At 39.7% G+C, this 19,616-nt stretch overlaps 3 protein-coding genes across 4 annotated transcripts in view; 2 read left to right on the plus strand and 1 right to left on the minus strand.

Annotated features, from left to right (window-relative positions):
* Positions 1-7,632, plus strand: part of MTA1-like (metastasis associated 1-like) — a 76,154-nt gene extending 68,522 nt beyond the window's left edge. For both annotated transcript variants that reach the window (XM_073073642.1, XM_073073641.1), the window contains exons 9-18: positions 581-711; positions 1,036-1,136; positions 2,050-2,169; positions 3,070-3,289; positions 3,753-3,974; positions 4,488-4,619; positions 5,542-5,690; positions 6,101-6,207; positions 6,585-6,780; positions 7,306-7,632. In XM_073073642.1, coding sequence (XP_072929743.1) covers positions 581-711; positions 1,036-1,136; positions 2,050-2,169; positions 3,070-3,289; positions 3,753-3,974; positions 4,488-4,619; positions 5,542-5,690; positions 6,101-6,207; positions 6,585-6,777 — 1,375 coding nt within the window. In that variant the 3' untranslated portion in view covers positions 6,778-6,780; positions 7,306-7,632. The remainder of the gene's footprint in view (positions 1-580; positions 712-1,035; positions 1,137-2,049; positions 2,170-3,069; positions 3,290-3,752; positions 3,975-4,487; positions 4,620-5,541; positions 5,691-6,100; positions 6,208-6,584; positions 6,781-7,305) is intronic.
* Positions 7,633-9,330: 1,698 nt separating this feature from the next.
* H (transcriptional corepressor hairless) lies at positions 9,331-16,819 on the minus strand. Its single transcript, XM_073073649.1, has 3 exons — positions 16,071-16,819; positions 12,258-13,652; positions 9,331-11,879 (listed from the first exon to the last, which is right to left on the minus strand). Exons 1-3 carry the CDS (start codon positions 16,243-16,245, stop codon positions 11,851-11,853), a joined length of 1,599 nt encoding a protein of 532 aa, XP_072929750.1. The 5' UTR covers positions 16,246-16,819; the 3' UTR covers positions 9,331-11,850.
* Positions 16,820-17,077: 258 nt separating this feature from the next.
* Positions 17,078-19,597, plus strand: eIF4AIII (eukaryotic initiation factor 4A-III). Its single transcript, XM_073073650.1, has 5 exons — positions 17,078-17,527; positions 17,630-17,965; positions 18,175-18,397; positions 18,609-18,863; positions 19,173-19,597. Exons 1-5 carry the CDS (start codon positions 17,377-17,379, stop codon positions 19,423-19,425), a joined length of 1,218 nt encoding a protein of 405 aa, XP_072929751.1. The 5' UTR covers positions 17,078-17,376; the 3' UTR covers positions 19,426-19,597.
* Positions 19,598-19,616: the final 19 nt, after the last annotated feature.

Below are 19,616 nucleotides of genomic sequence, written 5' to 3' on the forward strand. Positions count from 1 at the left end.
GCAATATATAACTCTTATATGTGTTACGTGTTATAATCGTTTGCGAATTCGTTGCGTTTTTGTTATTATTTTTATCATTGTGTTTTGCTTTTTCTCCTGTGTGTAAGTGTGTATTTTTATTTGATTCTATAGTCTACTTAAGTTGTCCTACTAGCAATAATGTCTTTCTATTTTGAAAGACTATTCCTATTGCCCTAGTCTCTAAGTTGTATGTGTAAAGTGTACATATGTTTGCACTTACATACATGCAATAGATTTTTTAATTGCTTCATTATTTTTGTACGTTGTCTTAGAATGTATTGTTTGATCAAATCAACCATAAGTGCTATCAAGCTACTCATGCATTATACTATAAATAATTCCCAAGGTAAAGCTTTAAGTTTCTGACTCTACTTTTAAGAGTGCGATTAAATGTTTTTGTACTTAGTAAGTCCCAGTTAACAACAAAAAGTTATACTTAAAAAGCTCCGGTAATAACATAAGATGTATTAGCTAATAGTCAGAAATAGACTCACATCGTTAGCAATAGCAAGTGTAGTGTGTTAAGCGGTGGAGTAACGCGTGCGCGTGGTGATTGCAGCAACATCCCGAACCCGGCGCTGGTGGCGGGCGGCGCGGGCGCGGCGGGCGGCAAGGCGCCGGCCGTGCTCAACGGCGGGACCAACGGCACCGCCGCGCTGGCGCCCGCGAGCCTCTGCGCCTCCTGCCAAGGTTAGTGAATTACTATTTTTTAAGCCGTGTTTAATTGGACGTAGTTATGCAAAATGGATCCAACCCACAATAACCGTTTTTTTAGTTACTATCACAAATGGCTCTCCACAGATTTTAAAGATGTTATTATTTCATTTTAATACTCTCACCACATTCATTTATGGTGTTTATTACCTACAATTGATAAGTGTCTTTTCATTATGTATGGAGTCCTAGTAATAGAATTATAATTGATTATTACATGCGAAAAGCTGAAAGTATTAATTAAAAGTAATGTAGATAGAAAATGCAATCCATTGATATATTTATTACTTTCCGTTTCAGTTACAAATTCAACCCAGTGGTATGCATGGGGACCGCAGCATTTACAGTACAGACTGTGCGGCTCCTGCTGGCAATATTGGAAAAAATACGGCGGTCTTAAGGTAAGTTTGCCCTTTTTGAGCTTTGAATACTGCTTTAAGTCCTATGTTGTAGATTCATCTTGTATATGTACTTACATTTTTTGTATTAATATTTTTGTCACCACTGACTGTAGACATCGTTAATCGACCCCTAATACGTTAAAGCATTGATGCATTGCTGTTCCTGAAGACTAATTAACGATAACTGCCTTACTTATCAAACTAAGACCTTACATGTCTATTATGACATGACCCGCACGAAAACAATTATAACCTTTTTTTATAATATAAGAGTAGCATTCGAGCATGCACTCCACCTGATGGTAAGTGGCTACTGCCGCCCATGGACATCTATATACTACTACTACCTCTGAGGACTAAGCTGGAAAGCCTCTGAAAAGTATTTCTCCCTTACACACGCTTCAAACCAGAACACAGCAGCGTTTATCGCTGCTATTATGAGACAGAAATAAGTGTGGTGCTGCCGGTGATGAACCACAGAGGCTTCTACGACCCTCAAAACTTCACTCTATGAGTGTGTTTGTGCAGACCCAAACAAAAGACAATGCGAGATTCGCTATCTGTATCAACCAACTTACTCCTTACTTAGTTTAGTGATAGCCTTGTGATTAAAAAACACGGCCTCTCGATCGAGGGGTCCGAGGTTCAAATCCCAGGCACGCACTTCTGATTTTTATAAGTTATGTGCGTTTTAGAAATTAATTATCACTTGCTAAGCGGTGAAGGAAAACATAGTGAGGAAACCTGCATACATGAGAGATTTATAAAAAAACATCTCAAATGTACGTGCAGTCTACCAATACGCACTTGGCCAGCGCGATTGACTATGCCTAATCCTTCTCATTGTGAGAGGAGACCCGTGCCCAGCAGTGGGACAGTAATGGGTTGATGATGATGACGATGATGTGTGCAGACCGCCGGTGTGTTCGGCGAGAGTGAAGCGGAGGCGCGGGGCGCGCGCGGCGAGGGTGAGGAGGGCGCGCTGTCCGCCTCGCACCGCCCGCACCGCTGCACCGTGCTCAACTGCGGCAAGGTATGTGCTACAGTTACGAATATTATAATATATTGTGTAAACAGTTTACAAATATGTTATTTGCTTTCTTAATAGGAATTGTCAAAATAAATAACTTACAGTATAAACGCATTCAATGATTTTTATTACAATGAAATTGTTACGTAAATGCCATAGATACGCAAAAATACGGCTCAATTATTATTATTTTGCTAGGATTGTGATTATGGTGGTAGTCATCTTCTCTTGGAATCGTTATACTTTCTCATTGTAAGAAGAGAAATTAACATGATTTACTTAAGAAAAATAGTAGCTTTATCCTAAATGATTATATTGGATATATAAAAAGATGATAAAGGACCTTTGACACGTCTTTTCTTCAACATTCAAATACCGCGGTATAGTCCGCGCCAAACTGCTTGTCCGCCCCGAATATAGAAACGAATCGCGCCGTACTAGCAAATTGTAGATATCAGCGAAACGAAGACAACGCGGGCCCTCCAGCACCGTCCGCAGTCGCCCACGGGTACATGCGTTAATGTACTCTTCGTTACGGAGTATAATATGTTAACTATACCTGTGCGCAACAACATCAGTCTACGACTCTTATTTCGGGGCAGTTGCCCCTAATTCAGAGAGTTAAGGACTGTGTTATACTTGTATAATATAAGCTAAAAATTACAAGAGAGTATAATGCGGTCGCATTAAGATTCTTTAGGGCACTGATTAACTGCTAACGTTAGAATGGGCTCCCGGCTCCGTCGTCATGGTGAGGGAGGCGGAGGAAGGTGCACCCCACATCGATTCCCCGCACCAAATCGCGTGCGCAGGGCTGTGGCGCGTTCAGCTTCAGAGCGGACTAGCAGTTTGGCGCGGATTATACATACCAGATGTAATAGCATTGTGTGTGTCCCCGCGCAGGAGTTCAAGTTGCGCGCTCACCTCGCGCGGCACGTGGCGACGGCGCACGGCGGCGGCGGCGAGGGCGCGCGGCCGGTGATGAAGACGCGCGCCGCCTTCTACCTGCGCGCCTCGCCCTTCACGCGCCTCGCGAGACGCCTCGCGCGCGCGCTGCGACGCCCGCGACACTTCGCACGCTCGCCCTTCTCGCCGATCAACCTGCACCAGGTCAAACACGAATGTGAGTATACAATCTTAGTATTATGCTTACATATACCATAATAACAATGTGATTGATAATGTGTTGTAACAATCTAGTGTTGTGATTTTTATCAACGATAACACAATCATAATTACACTGGATGAAGTTCATAATATGGACTCCGTATTATGTATACACTATACAGTAGTTACTATATATTCGTCGTTGAAATAAAGAAGTAATTAAACATAAAACAGTATATATGTAACGTTACACGACCGTAGTAGTAGTACTTTTTATAGCTATGTATTATCGATAGGATAGGCGGACTACCTTATAAAAAGTGCGCGTCGTATGCAACACTGAAGGAGTCGTTAAGGCAATCTGTTTTAAAGAAGCCTTCTTTTTATATATTTTTTAAAAGAACCCCATGCCATAGCGCTCCGGGTATACCCCGAGAGGAAGTGCATTCCATAGTATTAATGTACGGTGTTGTCCCCAGGTACGATAGCAATGGCGGGTCTGGGCAGCGCGGAGCTGCGCGGCGCGAGCGCGAGCGGCGGCGCGGCGCGCGCGCGCGGGCCGGTGGGCGCGGTGGCGGCGCGGCTGGCGGCGGCGCTGGGCGGCGCGGCGCCGCGCGCGCAGGACTGGCTCACGCTCACGCCGCGCGACCGCATGCCCGTGCCGAACCACGTCGCCTTCCCCAAGCCGCCCAAGGCGCCAGGTAAACACCTAGCCATTTTGATTTTATTCATTATAATTAATACCTAATAAAACATGTTTATGGTTCAACGCTGGCGATATCATCTTTAAGGGTCGGTACATATCTGACGGAAAATGCGTCACGTATTATCGATCAGATATGTACCGACTCTTATTAATATAACATTACTTCTGCCTTATAAAAATAAAGTTTACTAAAATCTGGTTTAAGTTTTAATGGTGTAGTATGGCTGAAACACGTAAGGTTAGTATTTAAAGGTACACCTTAGTATTTACAGGTAGCGACGCATCTGTGGTCCATTTCACATGGGGCTCCAATCCTATTCAGAACCAATTACAGATGTATATGGCGTAAAATAACCATTTAACATAACATATCATGCAATAGACCGTATATCTACATCGAAACTTACAATTATCACCAATAATTCACCATGTTGATTTGCCACATCAGAACATTGAAAGTTATCTAAGCGTATGTATGGTATATAATAACGGGGTCTCCTCCTTGCAGACGGCAGCCTGCTGTACGAGCGCGTGGCGTCGCGCGCGGAGCTGGAGGCGCGGCGCTCGTCGCCCGCGCCCGCGCCGCCCGCCGCCGCGCCGCTCAAGCGCCGCGCGTACGACGACATCAACGGGCTCGACAGTACGTACACAGTTACACACCCGTGCCACTCTTCACACACATTTTCTGTTTTCTATACACTATAAACACGCATTGTTGTGATCATATACATATGAAAATTTATTATTTAGTATATTTCGTACGGAAGCTCAAAGATAAATATTGTGTTGTGACTCTAGTTAATTGAAAAATTATCACCCGGTAAAAGTGTACAAACGTGGACCTAGTAACATAAAAATAGTTAAATGAAATTATTGTTTTTCGTTTAAATGGCTCGCAGAAACCTCTTAACACCAGGTGAACTGCATGCCTGTCTGGTCTCTTTGATTGTGTACCAATAGTTCATAAAATGTATATGTAAATTACATTTATCATTAAAAACGCAATTTCTTTCATGCTCCTCCAATATGGATATAGTTGACGCAGGTTTGTTTCAAAATTGATATCATTTTAACACGCTGTTAGTCTAATCGCTAATTTAAAGAACAATATTTTTTTTAAATATCAGTTATGCTTCACCCGCTCTATTACAAAATTTAATAAACTATTATTAGTATTTGCCACTTTACGCTGTCGGAACAGAAGCAATAATGCACCATGCTTAACAGAACAAAATAAGAGTAAATATACTTTGAATATAGTAAATAATACCCTTTGTGGTTCGACTCCGGCGGTACCACCGCCACACCTATTTCTGCCTTATAAACGCTGCTGTATTCCGGCAAACGTTGTGTTGCCATAAATAAAAAATGTTAAGGGTGAAGAACCCTTATCACTTAGGGGTATGAAAAATAAATAGTAGCCGATTCTCATACCTTCTGAATATGCATATAAAATTTGGGGAAAATGGGTAAAGCCGTTTCGGAGGAGTACGGTAACTAACATTGTGACACGAGAATTTTATAAATAAGAAGATACTGAAAAGTTGTTGCGCGTGTGCCAGGAGGCGGCAGTCTCGCGGCGCCGCCGCCGGCCAAGCGGCCCAACAAGCACCCGGCGCCGATGCAGCGGCCCTCGCGCGAGCAGTACGCCGCCATGTGCGCGCGCGCGCAGGCCACCGGGCAGCCGCTGCCCGCGCACGTCTTCGCACACGTCAGTATCTATACAGTGTACACACAAACATGCATCATTTAACATCAATTATTATGTTATTATTTTTATTATGTAACTACACTAACGAATTAGGCTTTAATGTTAGATGTAAGAATTACAAAATAAATAAACTATATGATTCGACGTAGATTTAATGAGTTCAGTAAACTATGACCTACATACAAATATTAAATTTGAAAAAATCTGTTGTCTACGAAAAAAGTCAATGGAACAACAATATATGACAGTTACGGAATATATTTATCGTTGTCTTGAAATGATTTTGTGTTTGTCTTACAAAATGCATACCAATTCCACAATACGTACATTTATAATTTGGTCAATATAAATTTTATTAAATATTATCCAAAAAGGACAATTATTTAGAACTACTTATTTTTTTTAAACAGGTAAACGGCAAGCCGACAAACTTGACCGGCCGCGGAGGTCGTCGCCACGTCATCTCGTGGATGGACGCTCCTGATGACCTCTACTACAGAGCCACTGATGCTGCCAAGTTAGTATATTCCATTAATTTTGATATGATCTCAAAGTTTCAACTACTACAATTTCAAGTACTACAATTGCTGAAAATAATATAGTAGAAGTCTACGTCCACTATTTAGGATTTCTGTGCAAATAGATATTTAACAAGTATACCTTATGTCGCAGCCACAGTCTCTTTCAGTGGCTAAGAGTGCATAATGTATTATTTATATATTGTTAAAATACTACGTGTAATTAAAATGTTTATTTCTTAGTCATCAACGTTATTTACGTCATATTTATAAAATTTGAAATTGTTTGAAAAATGTGCGTGCATTAACTATTGTTTTTGTAGTACAAAGCTTCTGTAATTGACGTAATACATAGTAACGTTTTACGTGTTCGAAGGTCGTTGCGGCGGAACCTGAGCTGCGGCGAGTTGAGACGCGGCGCGCGCGCCCCCTGGCGGGCCATGCGCGGCGCGGCGGGCGCGGCGGGCGCGGTGGGCGCGGCGGCGGGCGCGGCGGCCGCGCTGGCGGCGGGCGCGGCCAAGGCGGCGGGCGCGCCCGCACAGCCGCTGCAACTTGTCATCCTCGACTGACAGGTAGACGCCGCTCCACATCGAGTTGTTAAATGAATAAGTATCTCTCTGGCCCCCAAGTGCTCTGAAAAAGATTGATTCCATAACCAAATTAGCATTATATTATACATATTTTTTTTAGAAATAAATTGGCAAAAGATATGTACATGACAATGAGTGAACCTCCTTGCTTTTCTAATTCTAACAGAATCAGAATTGGTTAATCGCTGAATTCTTAAAGTCCAAACATTAACAAATTATAATTACTTAACAAAAAAAAATAATGTTTATGACAATACTTGTATGGGTTGAGACGTGACCCAATACAATATTTGGATGATAGAAAATGATAGAGATTGATAGAAATAACTAATTTATTACGAACTTCTATTGCTAAGATGATAGTGAATGATAGAGGAGCACGCGACTCATTAACTTAAATGCATCAATGTAGCGTAAACTGCTAATGCTACAAAATGTCGTAGCCCGTACAATGCGAACACAACATATTCCCTTCATGTTTGTATATAGAAGTTTGTGTATGCGCAGGAGCCGCCGCGCCCGCCGCACCCGCCGCACCCGTACACCATGGAGGCGCTGCTGGGCTGAGCGCCGCCTGTACATTGGACGTGTAAATATGACCGCGCCCTCACCGCGCCGAACTAACATTAACGAAGATTGTATTTTTGCTAATCGAATCGCCGAGAATGGATTCTGTAGATAATATTTTAAACTATATTGTTCTTATGTGGTTTGATCTGGCGACGAGCAAATAATGTATTTGATACATAAAACGATATGTAAGTCTATTTCATTCGGAGATTCATTGTAGGATAATTTACAATTTTTTTCATAAATAAAGCACAAATTGGAATACTGGTTTATTTTATTTGCCCATCTTGTTTGCGTTTTCGTCGGCACCGAACTCTGTGTAGAGTTATTTTCACCTCGCCTACCTTTTTGTTACATTGTTTCACACTTAATTAAATCGGGAATTTTACGTTTTATCTTTCAATAAAAAATTAACTACTCATAACAGATTAATGTACTCCTTTGTTAGAACTTTTATAAATGTGATTGTGACTGATTTTCTGTAACTCTTTCACACGTTACTCTAAATTGTTTTTATCTAGGCAAATTCATATGATTCCAAACAGAAAGTTTGTTATTATAACTACCATGATAGGAATCCTGCATCATCACAGCAACTAAGTGATATCTAATTATTTCATCGCATCATTACCATACAATTACATGTAAATAACTATCATTTTTAATACAAGTCCTTTCAATCAGATCTTTATCAGATACCTTTGTATCTCAGCAAGAATTCCAATTGGTAAAAAATTGTTCGTTGTTTTTGAAATTGTTGTTTTTCTGCATATAAACGGATATATTAACGGAGGATCAATAAACAACACAATACACCTACAAAATAATCTAATTATTTAAAAAGCAAACTGTAAGGGAGTCTTGTGGCTCTTGAAAATCGTCCAATCCAAACTGACGACGGTGTGTTGGGCAAATTTCAGCTGTTTCTATCGAAAGAAATGGCAATGACAGGAAACTTGAGCGTGCTTATCTTTCTACTTAACCGATTCAATGCGGCGGCCTTTTGGACAAACTTTAACGCCTGGCGGCGAACAAATATTTCGTGGCACAACTGTGGTGCCAATCACCAGGGACTTTGATGGCACCGCTAAGGTGCCATCCGCTATGAATTGTAACTTATCGTTTTTTTTTGGTTTTTCCACGTGCTGTAAGTTTAGTAGCCACCCAAAAGCGAAAGTGAATGATTTAACAGTTCGATTAGTGTTTACAAAACTGACTATCTACGTGTAATAACGGAAATGGAAGGTAAGTGTCTTATTTCTATCAGGTGTTGTAAACATTTTTGTAAGTTTTTGATGAATTGATTGTTTTAGTGTTACTATAGAATTAAATATGAACATTCGAGACGTGGAAATCGCTATGATAGTTCTTTTCTGGTGTTTCGTTTAGAATAAAAATTCAAATTATTTATGGATAGGTTTCTAATAGAATATCGAAATTGATTGCGCTATTTATTCAGACAAAGATAAACACCAAAGTACGAATATTTTAATCCAGTTTCTATTGGCTTACTATTAACGAAAAGTAGGTACTATTATAGTAATACAATCACAATAATTTGCAAAATAATATATATTTTTTTGAAAGGTTTACAATCCCTGAAGTATGTGAAATAACGTGATCTGCTGAAACTGACATTCTAGGAAGGAACTACGTGATAAATAAAGACACTTTTGTTTTCAGAACAACTTTGATAAACGTCAATTTATCCGAGTTTTATGCATAGTAATAGTCATTCCTCTGAGGTTTTATGGCTTCAAATTTTGGCACCTCGGGTGCCACCCGCCATATACAAAAGAAATGGCATGGCACAACTGTTGTGCCATCCGCACGGAATCGGTTAAAAGTATGAGATTTGGTATGTAAATTCACATCAGTATTCCACAATCCAGAAAGCCACATCAAGTAAATGTGCTGTAAGATTTCAAACAAGGGTTTTCTTTCAATTAGAAATAAAAAACAGACTTTTTAAAAAGTTATATTTATTCGAGTACATAACTACATCTTAATATAAATGGATAATAACTATTATTCCGCATGATAAATATGTTTTTAAGTGGGCTTTAAGACACCTGCATCGTCACATCTCACTTTATTCGAAAGCGCTATCACATACTTAACGGTTAATTGATTGTAGAAAAATATTTAACTTTCAATAACAGTGGCGTAACAACGCTGTGATGGGGCTGACTGAATTTTTAACTTTGTATAAAAAATATATACATTAGGTCAAGCATTTATAATCCTTCTAATGGCACTTCAATGTACTTATTTGTTTGAATATTAGTCATATAAAGTTATTAATATTTCCGGAATATTGTCTCATGTTAAATCTAACCCACGTACATAGTATAGGATTATATAATATGCTCATTAATAAGTTACATATGTATAGCATACATTTCCAAAATTAAGTCCTCATATATTTTACACTTAATTCATAAAATAATTACTTATATAATAATATTTAGTTTAACAATAACAAATACACGACGTTGCTGCCTTGTGTCGTTACTATTTTCATATTTTATAAGCGAACTAATAAGATAACACTTTGTCGCAAAATATAATCTTATGCATATAGTATTTAAAATAGTTGTTCTTATTTTAATATATACAAAACAATAACAAGGCGTTATTGAAAAATATATACAAGACTTAATTTTGCATTCACCTTTACATTGACAAGTTCGCATCTGTGCAATCCGCAATCTCAGGAAAGTTACCAAAATACGATTTGCGCAAATGCAAATATATACTTGTAAATAGTTTATCTCCATCACTTCACAAAACTGTTTACAAAGTTATTACTTTAGGCCATAATTAATTTATCTTCACATACATTTTCGTTGTAATGGAACACCTTTGGTTTTAGTTCTGTAGTGATTAAGATTCAATATAACAATAGTTGTGTAAAAATATTTACGTATATAAATATAATCAAGTAAAAAAACTCAGTCTGCCCCAAAAACCACAACAAAATGTTGTTCATATAAAGTTGTTCCCTAACTGTACTCAGAGTTTAATTGAGCAGGTTCTATTACAGCTACTTTACACTAAGTCAACTTTGTTGGCGGACATCATGGTCGTTAGAGTAGGCCTCCGATTAAACCACTATTTTATACAATTCCATTAATGATAATATTACATCAGAAGTCAGTCCCTTACCATCATATAACTGTCCTTATAATACATAACACCATACTTCAACTAAAATTGCAGTAAAAAGAACTACCTCTACGTTTTAATCTCAAAGCCGTTCTTAACACGCCGTCCATCAGGAGCACGAAAGGCCCAAAATATACGCGGCGGCTCCTCCCAACCCCTCGCTCGACGTAGACACTAGACACCGGTCGTCGTAAACGCCACAAAATACTCAATACAAAAATACTGTACAATTACAATAATTATTATTATTTGAAGGTAATAAAATCTTACCGATAAATCATAAGCGGTTAATGCTCTGATAGAGTCTACGCCACGACGTTCATCAATAATACACCATTCACAAATTATATACAATGTCTTTTTAATATACATGTTACATAAACACACATCCAAATTTGATCCCAAAACTGTAGTCTTTACCTCGTTACATTTTCTAAATTAAATAATGAGATCGCACATAGTCAATATGGAATTTTTAAAGGAGTAAGGATCCGGTTCAGCATCGCGCCTTTCCGAATTATTATAAAATTCAATCAAAAATTGTAAATCGATGTAAGAGTGGTAGATAATATTTTTCAAAAGGATGGGTTTTTCATAATGTAAAACTTCTCATTCATAAATATGTTCATAATATCTCCATTTGTTTCAAGGCACTGTTTGTTAACAATCAATAACTGTTTTGTTTATTTAGATCATCTTAGAAACTTACACTAAAATTATAGCCAATATTAAAATATTCAACTTGCAGTACAAATAATTCGTATGAAAATACACACATGACTCTCTGCATACATACATCTATACTAAAATATTTCAGTATATATCATACAATAGATTGTAAATAGATTTTCTGACAATCAGATCAGCCGGAAAATCACTATTTATACAAAAATATTTTCTTTCTCGTACGCAAAACATATTCGTTATAGCTATATAATATAATATAACGAGCCGCGGCTGCGGTTGCATAACATTGGGTTAGGTGGGATGTGATTTTTGGACTTTAACAGGCGCCAATTGCTGAGTGCGACAGTGGAATGTTTACAGACGCGAGCGGACAGCGCGCTCTCGGCCGCTCGACCGACTTGGAAGATGTCACATTTTAATAACAATATCGTAGTTTTTATTCGTTCATCTCAAAAGGCGTATATTGTCCCCGTAATACGACTAAAATGTATCGGAGTATTCCGCAGAGGTTACACGCGAACGCACGTTTCACGCACGACGAAGCAAAATTGACCGAATTTATCTAAACATCTTTGTTTGTGTGTTCAGTCTCACGTGACAGACTTGCGCCAGGCCCGACCCTCCACTTCAGTGCTTCGACAAGTTCAATGGCAAATCTGAAACGATAAAATTTCATATTATCTACACATGTTAACTATTCTTAAGAAATTGCTAGTTCAAATTGAATTTTTGAGATAGGTATGAGATTTAAAAAAATATATTTATCATGAATTGCACAAATTATGAAGTAATTACTACGAATGAAATAAACTATCAGCGGACTTCGCCATTGCCTCACGTTAAAAATTTTACTTGTATAACTGTTGCTTAATGAATGTCAATATTATTTAAGCAATTCATTTCGGATCATGTTCAGCTTCAGAGACGTGGAAAAAATCATCTTGAATCGTCGATTAGTAGAATTTTAAAAGGTTATTTTCGTCGTTTTATGTAATTGATGGAATTGTATGTGTACAAACAAGTGCAAGACTAACCTGAAGTGGGTTCATCCTTGGGTATGTGGTCGGTGAGCAGCGGGTGCGCGAGCGGCGCCCACGGGCCGGGCGGCGCGTAGTGCATCCACAGCGGCGCGGGCGCGGGCGCGCGGTACACGTGCGGCGCGCCGTACGGGTACGGGAACACGTACGGCAGCTCGCGCCACTCGTCGCGCGCCGGCGAGCCGCGGTACTGCGGCGGCGGCCAGGCGCGCGCCGCCGCGTGCGGCGCCGCGGGCGAGTACGCGCGGAACGACGCCTGCGGCGGCGTCGGCGAATCGCGCGACACGCCGCGCCCCGGCGAGCCCAGCGCCAGCGCCGAGTGGCGGTAGCGGTAGCCGTCCGGGCTCGGGCTCGGGTCGGGGGAGTGCACGCTCGACGGCGACTCCGTCTTCAGGGACGGCGGGTACGAGTGCGGCGAGCGCTTCGCCTCGGGCGAGCGGCGCGCGGGACTCTCGTCGGGCATGCTCAGCAGCGAGTGGATGCTGTAGCTGCTCACGTTCTTGGAGACGGGCGCGTCCTTGCGGGGCGCGGTGCCGTTGTGGCGCGGCGGCGCGTGGCTCGGGCCGGGCGACGGCGGGTACGACGCGGTGCTCAGCGCCGGGACCGTCTTGGCGCGCCGCTTCGTCGCCTGGTCCTCGAGGCTCACCCTCTCCATCTCCCGCAGGATGCGCTTCCGCGGCGAAACCATCGCGTGCTCCTGTCGACAGCTCGCGAGCTTCGCGTTCACGAGCACCGGCAGCGACGCCACCTTCTCGCGCAGCTTGTCCACGGTCGCCATCAGCTCCTTGCGCCGGATGGGCGGTCTAGTTTTCTTGTAAACTCTTAACTTATGATACTGATATGGTTTCTTGAGTTTCATGTGATAGTACTTTTCTCGATCGAAGTCCGTCCACCTGTCGTCGTCCGAGGTCCTCTTCGGATCGGTCGGCGGGCCGTCCACGGCGTCCTCGCTCCCGCAACTCTTGTCGGGCGAGCCGGCGTCGCCGTTTCGTCTCTTCTCGCACACGCCGTTGCTGAGCGGCTTCCTCGCGTGGCCGTTGAGGATCGCGTCGGGATGACTCGCGTCGTAGGGCCTCCTCCGCTTGAGGCGGCTGAGAGCGTCGATGGCGGCGGTGCGCAGCGTGCTCGGGCGGCAGTAGTACATGGTTAACTCTTTGGATAGGTTGCGGCGCGGGGCGGGCTGCTTCCAGCAGTGGTCGCGCTGCCAGGGCGAGGAGTGCACGGAGCTGTTGTCGTCGGAGACGGAGAGCGAGGCGCAGGGGTGCGCGGCGGCGGGCGGCGTCGGCGGCGCGGCGGCCGGCGGCCAGAACGTCTTGCGCGGCACCGACACCCAGCCCGCGCGCTCGCCCTCGCGCGCGCTCCCGCGCACCAGCTCCAGGATAAACTTGCCATCTGTAATAGAAAATTTATAAATTAAATAATATTCACCTTTAACTTCCCTTTTCATTGAATATTATGAAACCCATGCCATATAAAGAACACATATATTTTTAATCAATAAACAAATATAAATAAGTATAATTAATGTAAATACTGACTAACTGTAACTATAATCTTGTTGTACACGTTATTGCTTGTTATTGAAGGTGGGATAATGATTGTTAAATGTTTAAATTTGTTTAGATCTACTTTACTATCATAAATAAACAAAATTATTTTGTGTTTCTTTTACTTATTGTTGAATATCATAATAATTTAGTATCAAAGTTAATGCATACTTGAAATTATGAAACATCCACCTGTAGGTTGCTCACATGTCCCTGCAAAGCTTCATCATGAGGCAGAAGCATGTTAATCATGGAGGTACCACCCAAGGAACACTATTTGTATAACACACAACATTATCTTACGATTACACTTTACACATGGCTTTGTAAGTCAAACAATTTGTTTTGATTACTTTCACAAGTGCTTTATCACTAAGCTGTATTTTGTTTGGAGTTAGATAAAAATCAATTGAATATCTTGACAATTGTGACAAGTACATCTTTTTTATATTTGCAACCACTTCAGACACTGCTTTGTTCACAGCAGATATGTGAAGAATACCACGTTCAAATGATATCTGTTGTCAGATAATAAAAATTTATAGCATTAGTGAGTGGCCTTTTGGCTAATTATTATAATACCCAGCTAAAACTGTCACTGTATTTATCCATGGCATACATGTGACATGTGCATGCATGTGCTGATTAAAATGTTTGAGGGATTAGAATTGTAGAATCTAATATGATCAATACCTCAATTTATAACCTTTGCAAAGATTATGTGATTATTACAACCCCTACCACTGTTTCTGTATGATAGTAAAAGAGCCCATGACCACTTAGTATATCCAGTTAGCATTACACATACTACATATGAATCTGCATGAACCAGTAGATCATTGTTATGTAAAAGCTCATATGATCTTATCCCTTAAGTATCTAACCACAGCATTCAAATATCCTCCACTTTTATTTGCTGTAAAGAAGTAGTAAATATTAATGCAATCCATTTGATGGTAAGTGGATGCTGCCCATAGACATCTGTAACCCCTTTTAAGATAAGAGTCCTTCCTGTGGTCACTCACAATCCTTTAGGACTAAGTATGAGGATGCTACGGCAAGTATGTCTCCCTTACTATACTTGCTGTTATTAGACAGAAAAAGTGTAGCGGTGGTTTCTGACCCCCTGCTGGGCATGGATCTCCTCTTATAGTGAGAAGGATAGGGCCCTATGGTCATTAGGCCATAATTCACCAAGTGTGGATTAAAAAAAATGTCACAAGTCTTTGAGAACTATTTTTTACATAAATCTTAAGGATATAAATGCCAAATTGATATAGATTTCCCATTAATGTTCTTAACTGTTTAAATCAAGTGATAGATTCTGATATGAAAATTACTTTGGTAAATTGGAGTTGGCAACTTTTTTAAGATTAAATCGCAGATTTCCCCAGGTGAGGCTGAATTTCGAGGAACAGTGATTTTATATTGTATACATAAATACATGTACTGTTTATTTGCTACCAGACAGACTACATTACAATCAATACCAATATCATCCAGCATTATTATGGACTCACATTACACTACCATAGTTGAATCAGTAATGATTGAATAATGTATGTGTAACATGAAGAAGGCAGGCCAAATTCTGCTCAGGTCAGGTGTCATGTGACAGGCGTGCCCCAAATGTTGCTTGTTTACATAAGAGAATGTGCTTACTGGCAAATCATTGGAATTGCATTTGCACACATTAATTGTTAAACCATCAATGCTAAGGCTAAAGATTTTAATTTGAAGTAAATTTAAAAAAACAATTTTCAAAACTTACAAATAAAGTGTTTGCTTCATTACCATAACATCAATTTTCCAAATATATGTATGTGAAAAGAAACCTAAAAGGATTCTACATTTGAAAATTATTACGTACATATAAAATATCTTATGCACATCTGAAACCTATTGCATATAAGTCTAATAAAAATAAAAATAATATTCAAAGAATTCCAACTGTATTCCCTTATATTATATATTGATAGATATTAAAGTAAGCGCAGTAATGTTTGGAGTCATGAGTCCGTGATTACACTTGGTTCCGCTACGGTGGTCAGAGCTTCTTACAAAACACAACAATAGCAGAGGCTGTGCTCCTACAATTGGCAACAGCCCGTACAAATGTAGCTGCATATGCTTATCAGAGCATGAATAACTTTCTAGTTTTTTCTCAACACTTATAACCCTTGTTACCATTGCTCAAAACTGCTTTGTACATGTAAACAACAAAATCATATGTTCATTAAAAAAATCTGACAAGAGTAAATACCTTTGAAGAACTTGAGCCTTCCTCCAGTCGAATTGAAAGCCGAGTTTTGCACGGGAGCATCATCGCTCACGCCCTTGCTACTGCTGTTACCATTTACGCCATGTCTTCTGTCTACTTCTTCTGTCATTTTGGTACATGTTGTCAGAGTTGTGTTCGTTCCTTCCTGTATATGCATTTCATTTCGGAGCGCTCATATAGAACACGAGCAACACATCAGTCCGTGCGTCGAAGCCATGGCGCACCGAGCGGGAACGGCGCGGCCGACACCAGCCGCTGATTCGCATCCACATTCAATGTTTCCGTCGCACTCCTCATCCTATTAGGGCCACCTGCGGGAAGCTCGACCGATACTCTCATATAAACACATTACAGCCACCGTGACTACTCAATCGAACCGATATTCCGACCGTTCCTCTTTCCCGAGACACGTAACTTTGTCACCGTCTAAATTATTACAAAACAAAACCGCGACGCCGGATTCCCGATTATAATCGGGCCCACGACACAACTCGATAAAAAGCTGTTCGTTTTTCACTACATAGTTCATTCACACCCAGCATCCATTTTGATTCGTTCAAAATCCAAATATAATCGTTCATTTTGGACACAAATAAAAGTTTAATTTCTGATTGCGTTGTAAATTTTGTTATGGTATTGCTTATTTTTCAGAATTTGTAAAGATTTTAATTAACGTCTTCACCGAAAATATAGATTTCTGTATGAAAAGTAAATACCTACGTTATTTTATTGGAGTCCGTATTTGACATAAGAAAAAAATATTTATTGATAATTTGATAACAGTTTTTGAATTGAATAATGTGAATTTATTAAGTATTTAATAATTTATGTCCATATAATTCATGACTAGAAATTAGGGGTTTAATTAAATAAATAAGAAGTACGCAAAGCTATAATATTATTCTCAAATAACAAATAAATGGCTGTAAAATAGAAAAAGCTGAAACCAGTCTCAACCTTAACTGTTACTACCTTGTCTATGCTTTTCCTGACGCCATATTGAAAAATAAAATAAGTTTTGCTTACCGCACGAGTGAAGAGGAACGTCGAATATTTTTTTAATTTGCCCTAAGAGATTTAGTGATTCTTTTTAGATGGAGATATAAATCGTAAATACTATCAAGTTAAACGTATCTATCTACGAACCAAAGGGCTTTATCAATCTAATAAGTTACATCCGGATTGTTATTGCGTTGCGTGCGTGCATTTTTGTTTTCGTGACACGGTTTAGCTTTAACAGGATTAGAAAGTAGCAAAAATCATAATATAGCGACGTGAAAACACAATCATGGCTTCGTCAGAGGTATCATATAGTAGAAAGATAATATCGGAGGATTTGTCGAACGTCGAATTCGACACAAGCGAAGATGTTGAAGTTATTCCTACATTTGATTCTATGGGATTACGCGATGAGTTGCTGAGAGGAATTTACACTTACGGTAAGATTAAGATAGCATATCGTGAGATGCTCCATTATCTAAAAATGTTTAATTATCTTGGTAACAATTTGCCGCCTAATTTCACAACCATTTCATGTACAGGTTTCGAGAAGCCGTCAGCTATTCAACAGAGGAGTATTTTGCCGATCGTCAAGGGTAGAGATGTGATAGCCCAGGCGCAGTCCGGTACAGGCAAAACGGCAACATTTTCGATTTCCATTCTACAGTCATTGGATACCACTCTACGTGAGACACAAGTGTTAGTGTTGTCTCCGACTCGCGAGCTGGCCACACAGATCCAGAAGGTTATCCTGGCTTTGGGTGACTTCATGAACGTACAGTGCCACGCTTGCATTGGTGGAACTAATCTCGGAGAGGATATCAGGAAGTTAGATTATGGTCAGCATGTTGTCTCTGGCACACCAGGGAGAGTATTTGGTGAGTTATTAATTTGTTTAGTATTATTATTATGTCATATATAGATAGGATTCACAAACTATACTTAAACTTTTATTTTTATTACCTATATTCAACTACAACCAATTGTGTTTACATAGTAACATTATAAGTATGTTACTTAAAGATTAAATTAGCAATTTTACAATGCCTATCATTTATTGTAAAAATTTATTTAATTTATTTTCCAGATATGATAAGAAGGCGTGTACTTCGCACCAGGTCAATAAAGATGCTGGTACTTGATGAAGCTGATGAGATGTTGAACAAAGGTTTTAAGGAGCAGATCTATGATGTGTATCGCTACCTCCCACCTGCTACACAGGTGGTGCTCATCTCTGCCACATTGCCTCATGAGATACTGGAAATGACATCCAAATTCATGACAGACCCAATAAGAATCTTGGTCAAACGGTGAGAAAATATTCATATTCATGCTGTATATATTTTAATGCCATTTATGTAAAGTACGACTTTTATTCAGTTGCTATTTTTGCTGTAAATACAAAAGAAATTAATAAAATTATCCATTATTCCATAAAAAATTCACAAGAATAATTAATAATATTCATTAGATTTCTACAGTACTATGTACATGTGTAATTTGGTTTTATTTTGATTTCAGTGATGAGTTGACACTGGAAGGTATCAAGCAGTTCTTTGTGGCAGTGGAGCGTGAGGAGTGGAAGTTTGACACCCTGTGTGACTTGTATGATACCCTCACCATAACCCAGGCAGTCATATTCTGCAATACCAAGAGGAAGGTGGACTGGTTAACACAGAAGATGCAGGAGGCCAACTTCACAGTCAGCTCAATGCATGGTGACATGCCACAAAAAGAGAGGGACAATATTATGAAGGAGTTCAGATCTGGCCAAAGGTATGGTTTCCTAAATATTAGAATTCAGTGATATGAGAAGCCCATGTAGTCTTTGAATGACTGTGGCACACAATAGTATAGTTGGGTATGGTAAAGTGGTCTTCATTGACAGCATTTCACCATTTAGAAATTTTATTACAACTTACAACTTGTAAGTTGCCTAGAATAAACCCCATATTATACAAATAAATTATTTTTCATAAAAATTATTAACAGGACTTTTAGTAAACAATGTTATTATTCTTGTAATAAATGTAATTTTTATGTTTATAAAAATTCTTCATGTAATTTGGTTTGCTTTCTTTTCAGCCGTGTTCTAATCACAACAGATGTGTGGGCCCGAGGTATTGATGTGCAGCAAGTATCACTGGTCATCAACTACGACTTGCCAAATAACCGTGAGCTGTACATCCACAGGATTGGCCGCTCTGGTCGGTTTGGACGCAAGGGTGTCGCCATAAACTTTGTCAAATCTGATGACATTAGGATCTTAAGAGATATTGAGCAGTACTACTCTACCCAAATTGATGAAATGCCAATGAATGTTGCAGATTTAATATAATTTATATACATGTATTTTCACTTGACCCAGAAGTTGCTGGTAGAACACATTCATGGTGGCAGTAAATCTTGCTCGCGTAAATACACTACTTTTAAAAAAAATTAGCACATAAGTGGCTTCTATATTACTTCTTAGAAATGCTACATAATAAATCAAAAGTATGTTTGACAAACCATTTGTTTTATTTGAAT

This window comes from Epargyreus clarus, unplaced genomic scaffold (genome assembly GCF_041222505.1).
Source record: "Epargyreus clarus isolate Ecla_fem2 unplaced genomic scaffold, WU_Ecla_fem_2.2 ptg000006l, whole genome shotgun sequence".
Classification (NCBI taxonomy): Eukaryota; Metazoa; Arthropoda; class Insecta; order Lepidoptera; family Hesperiidae; genus Epargyreus; species Epargyreus clarus.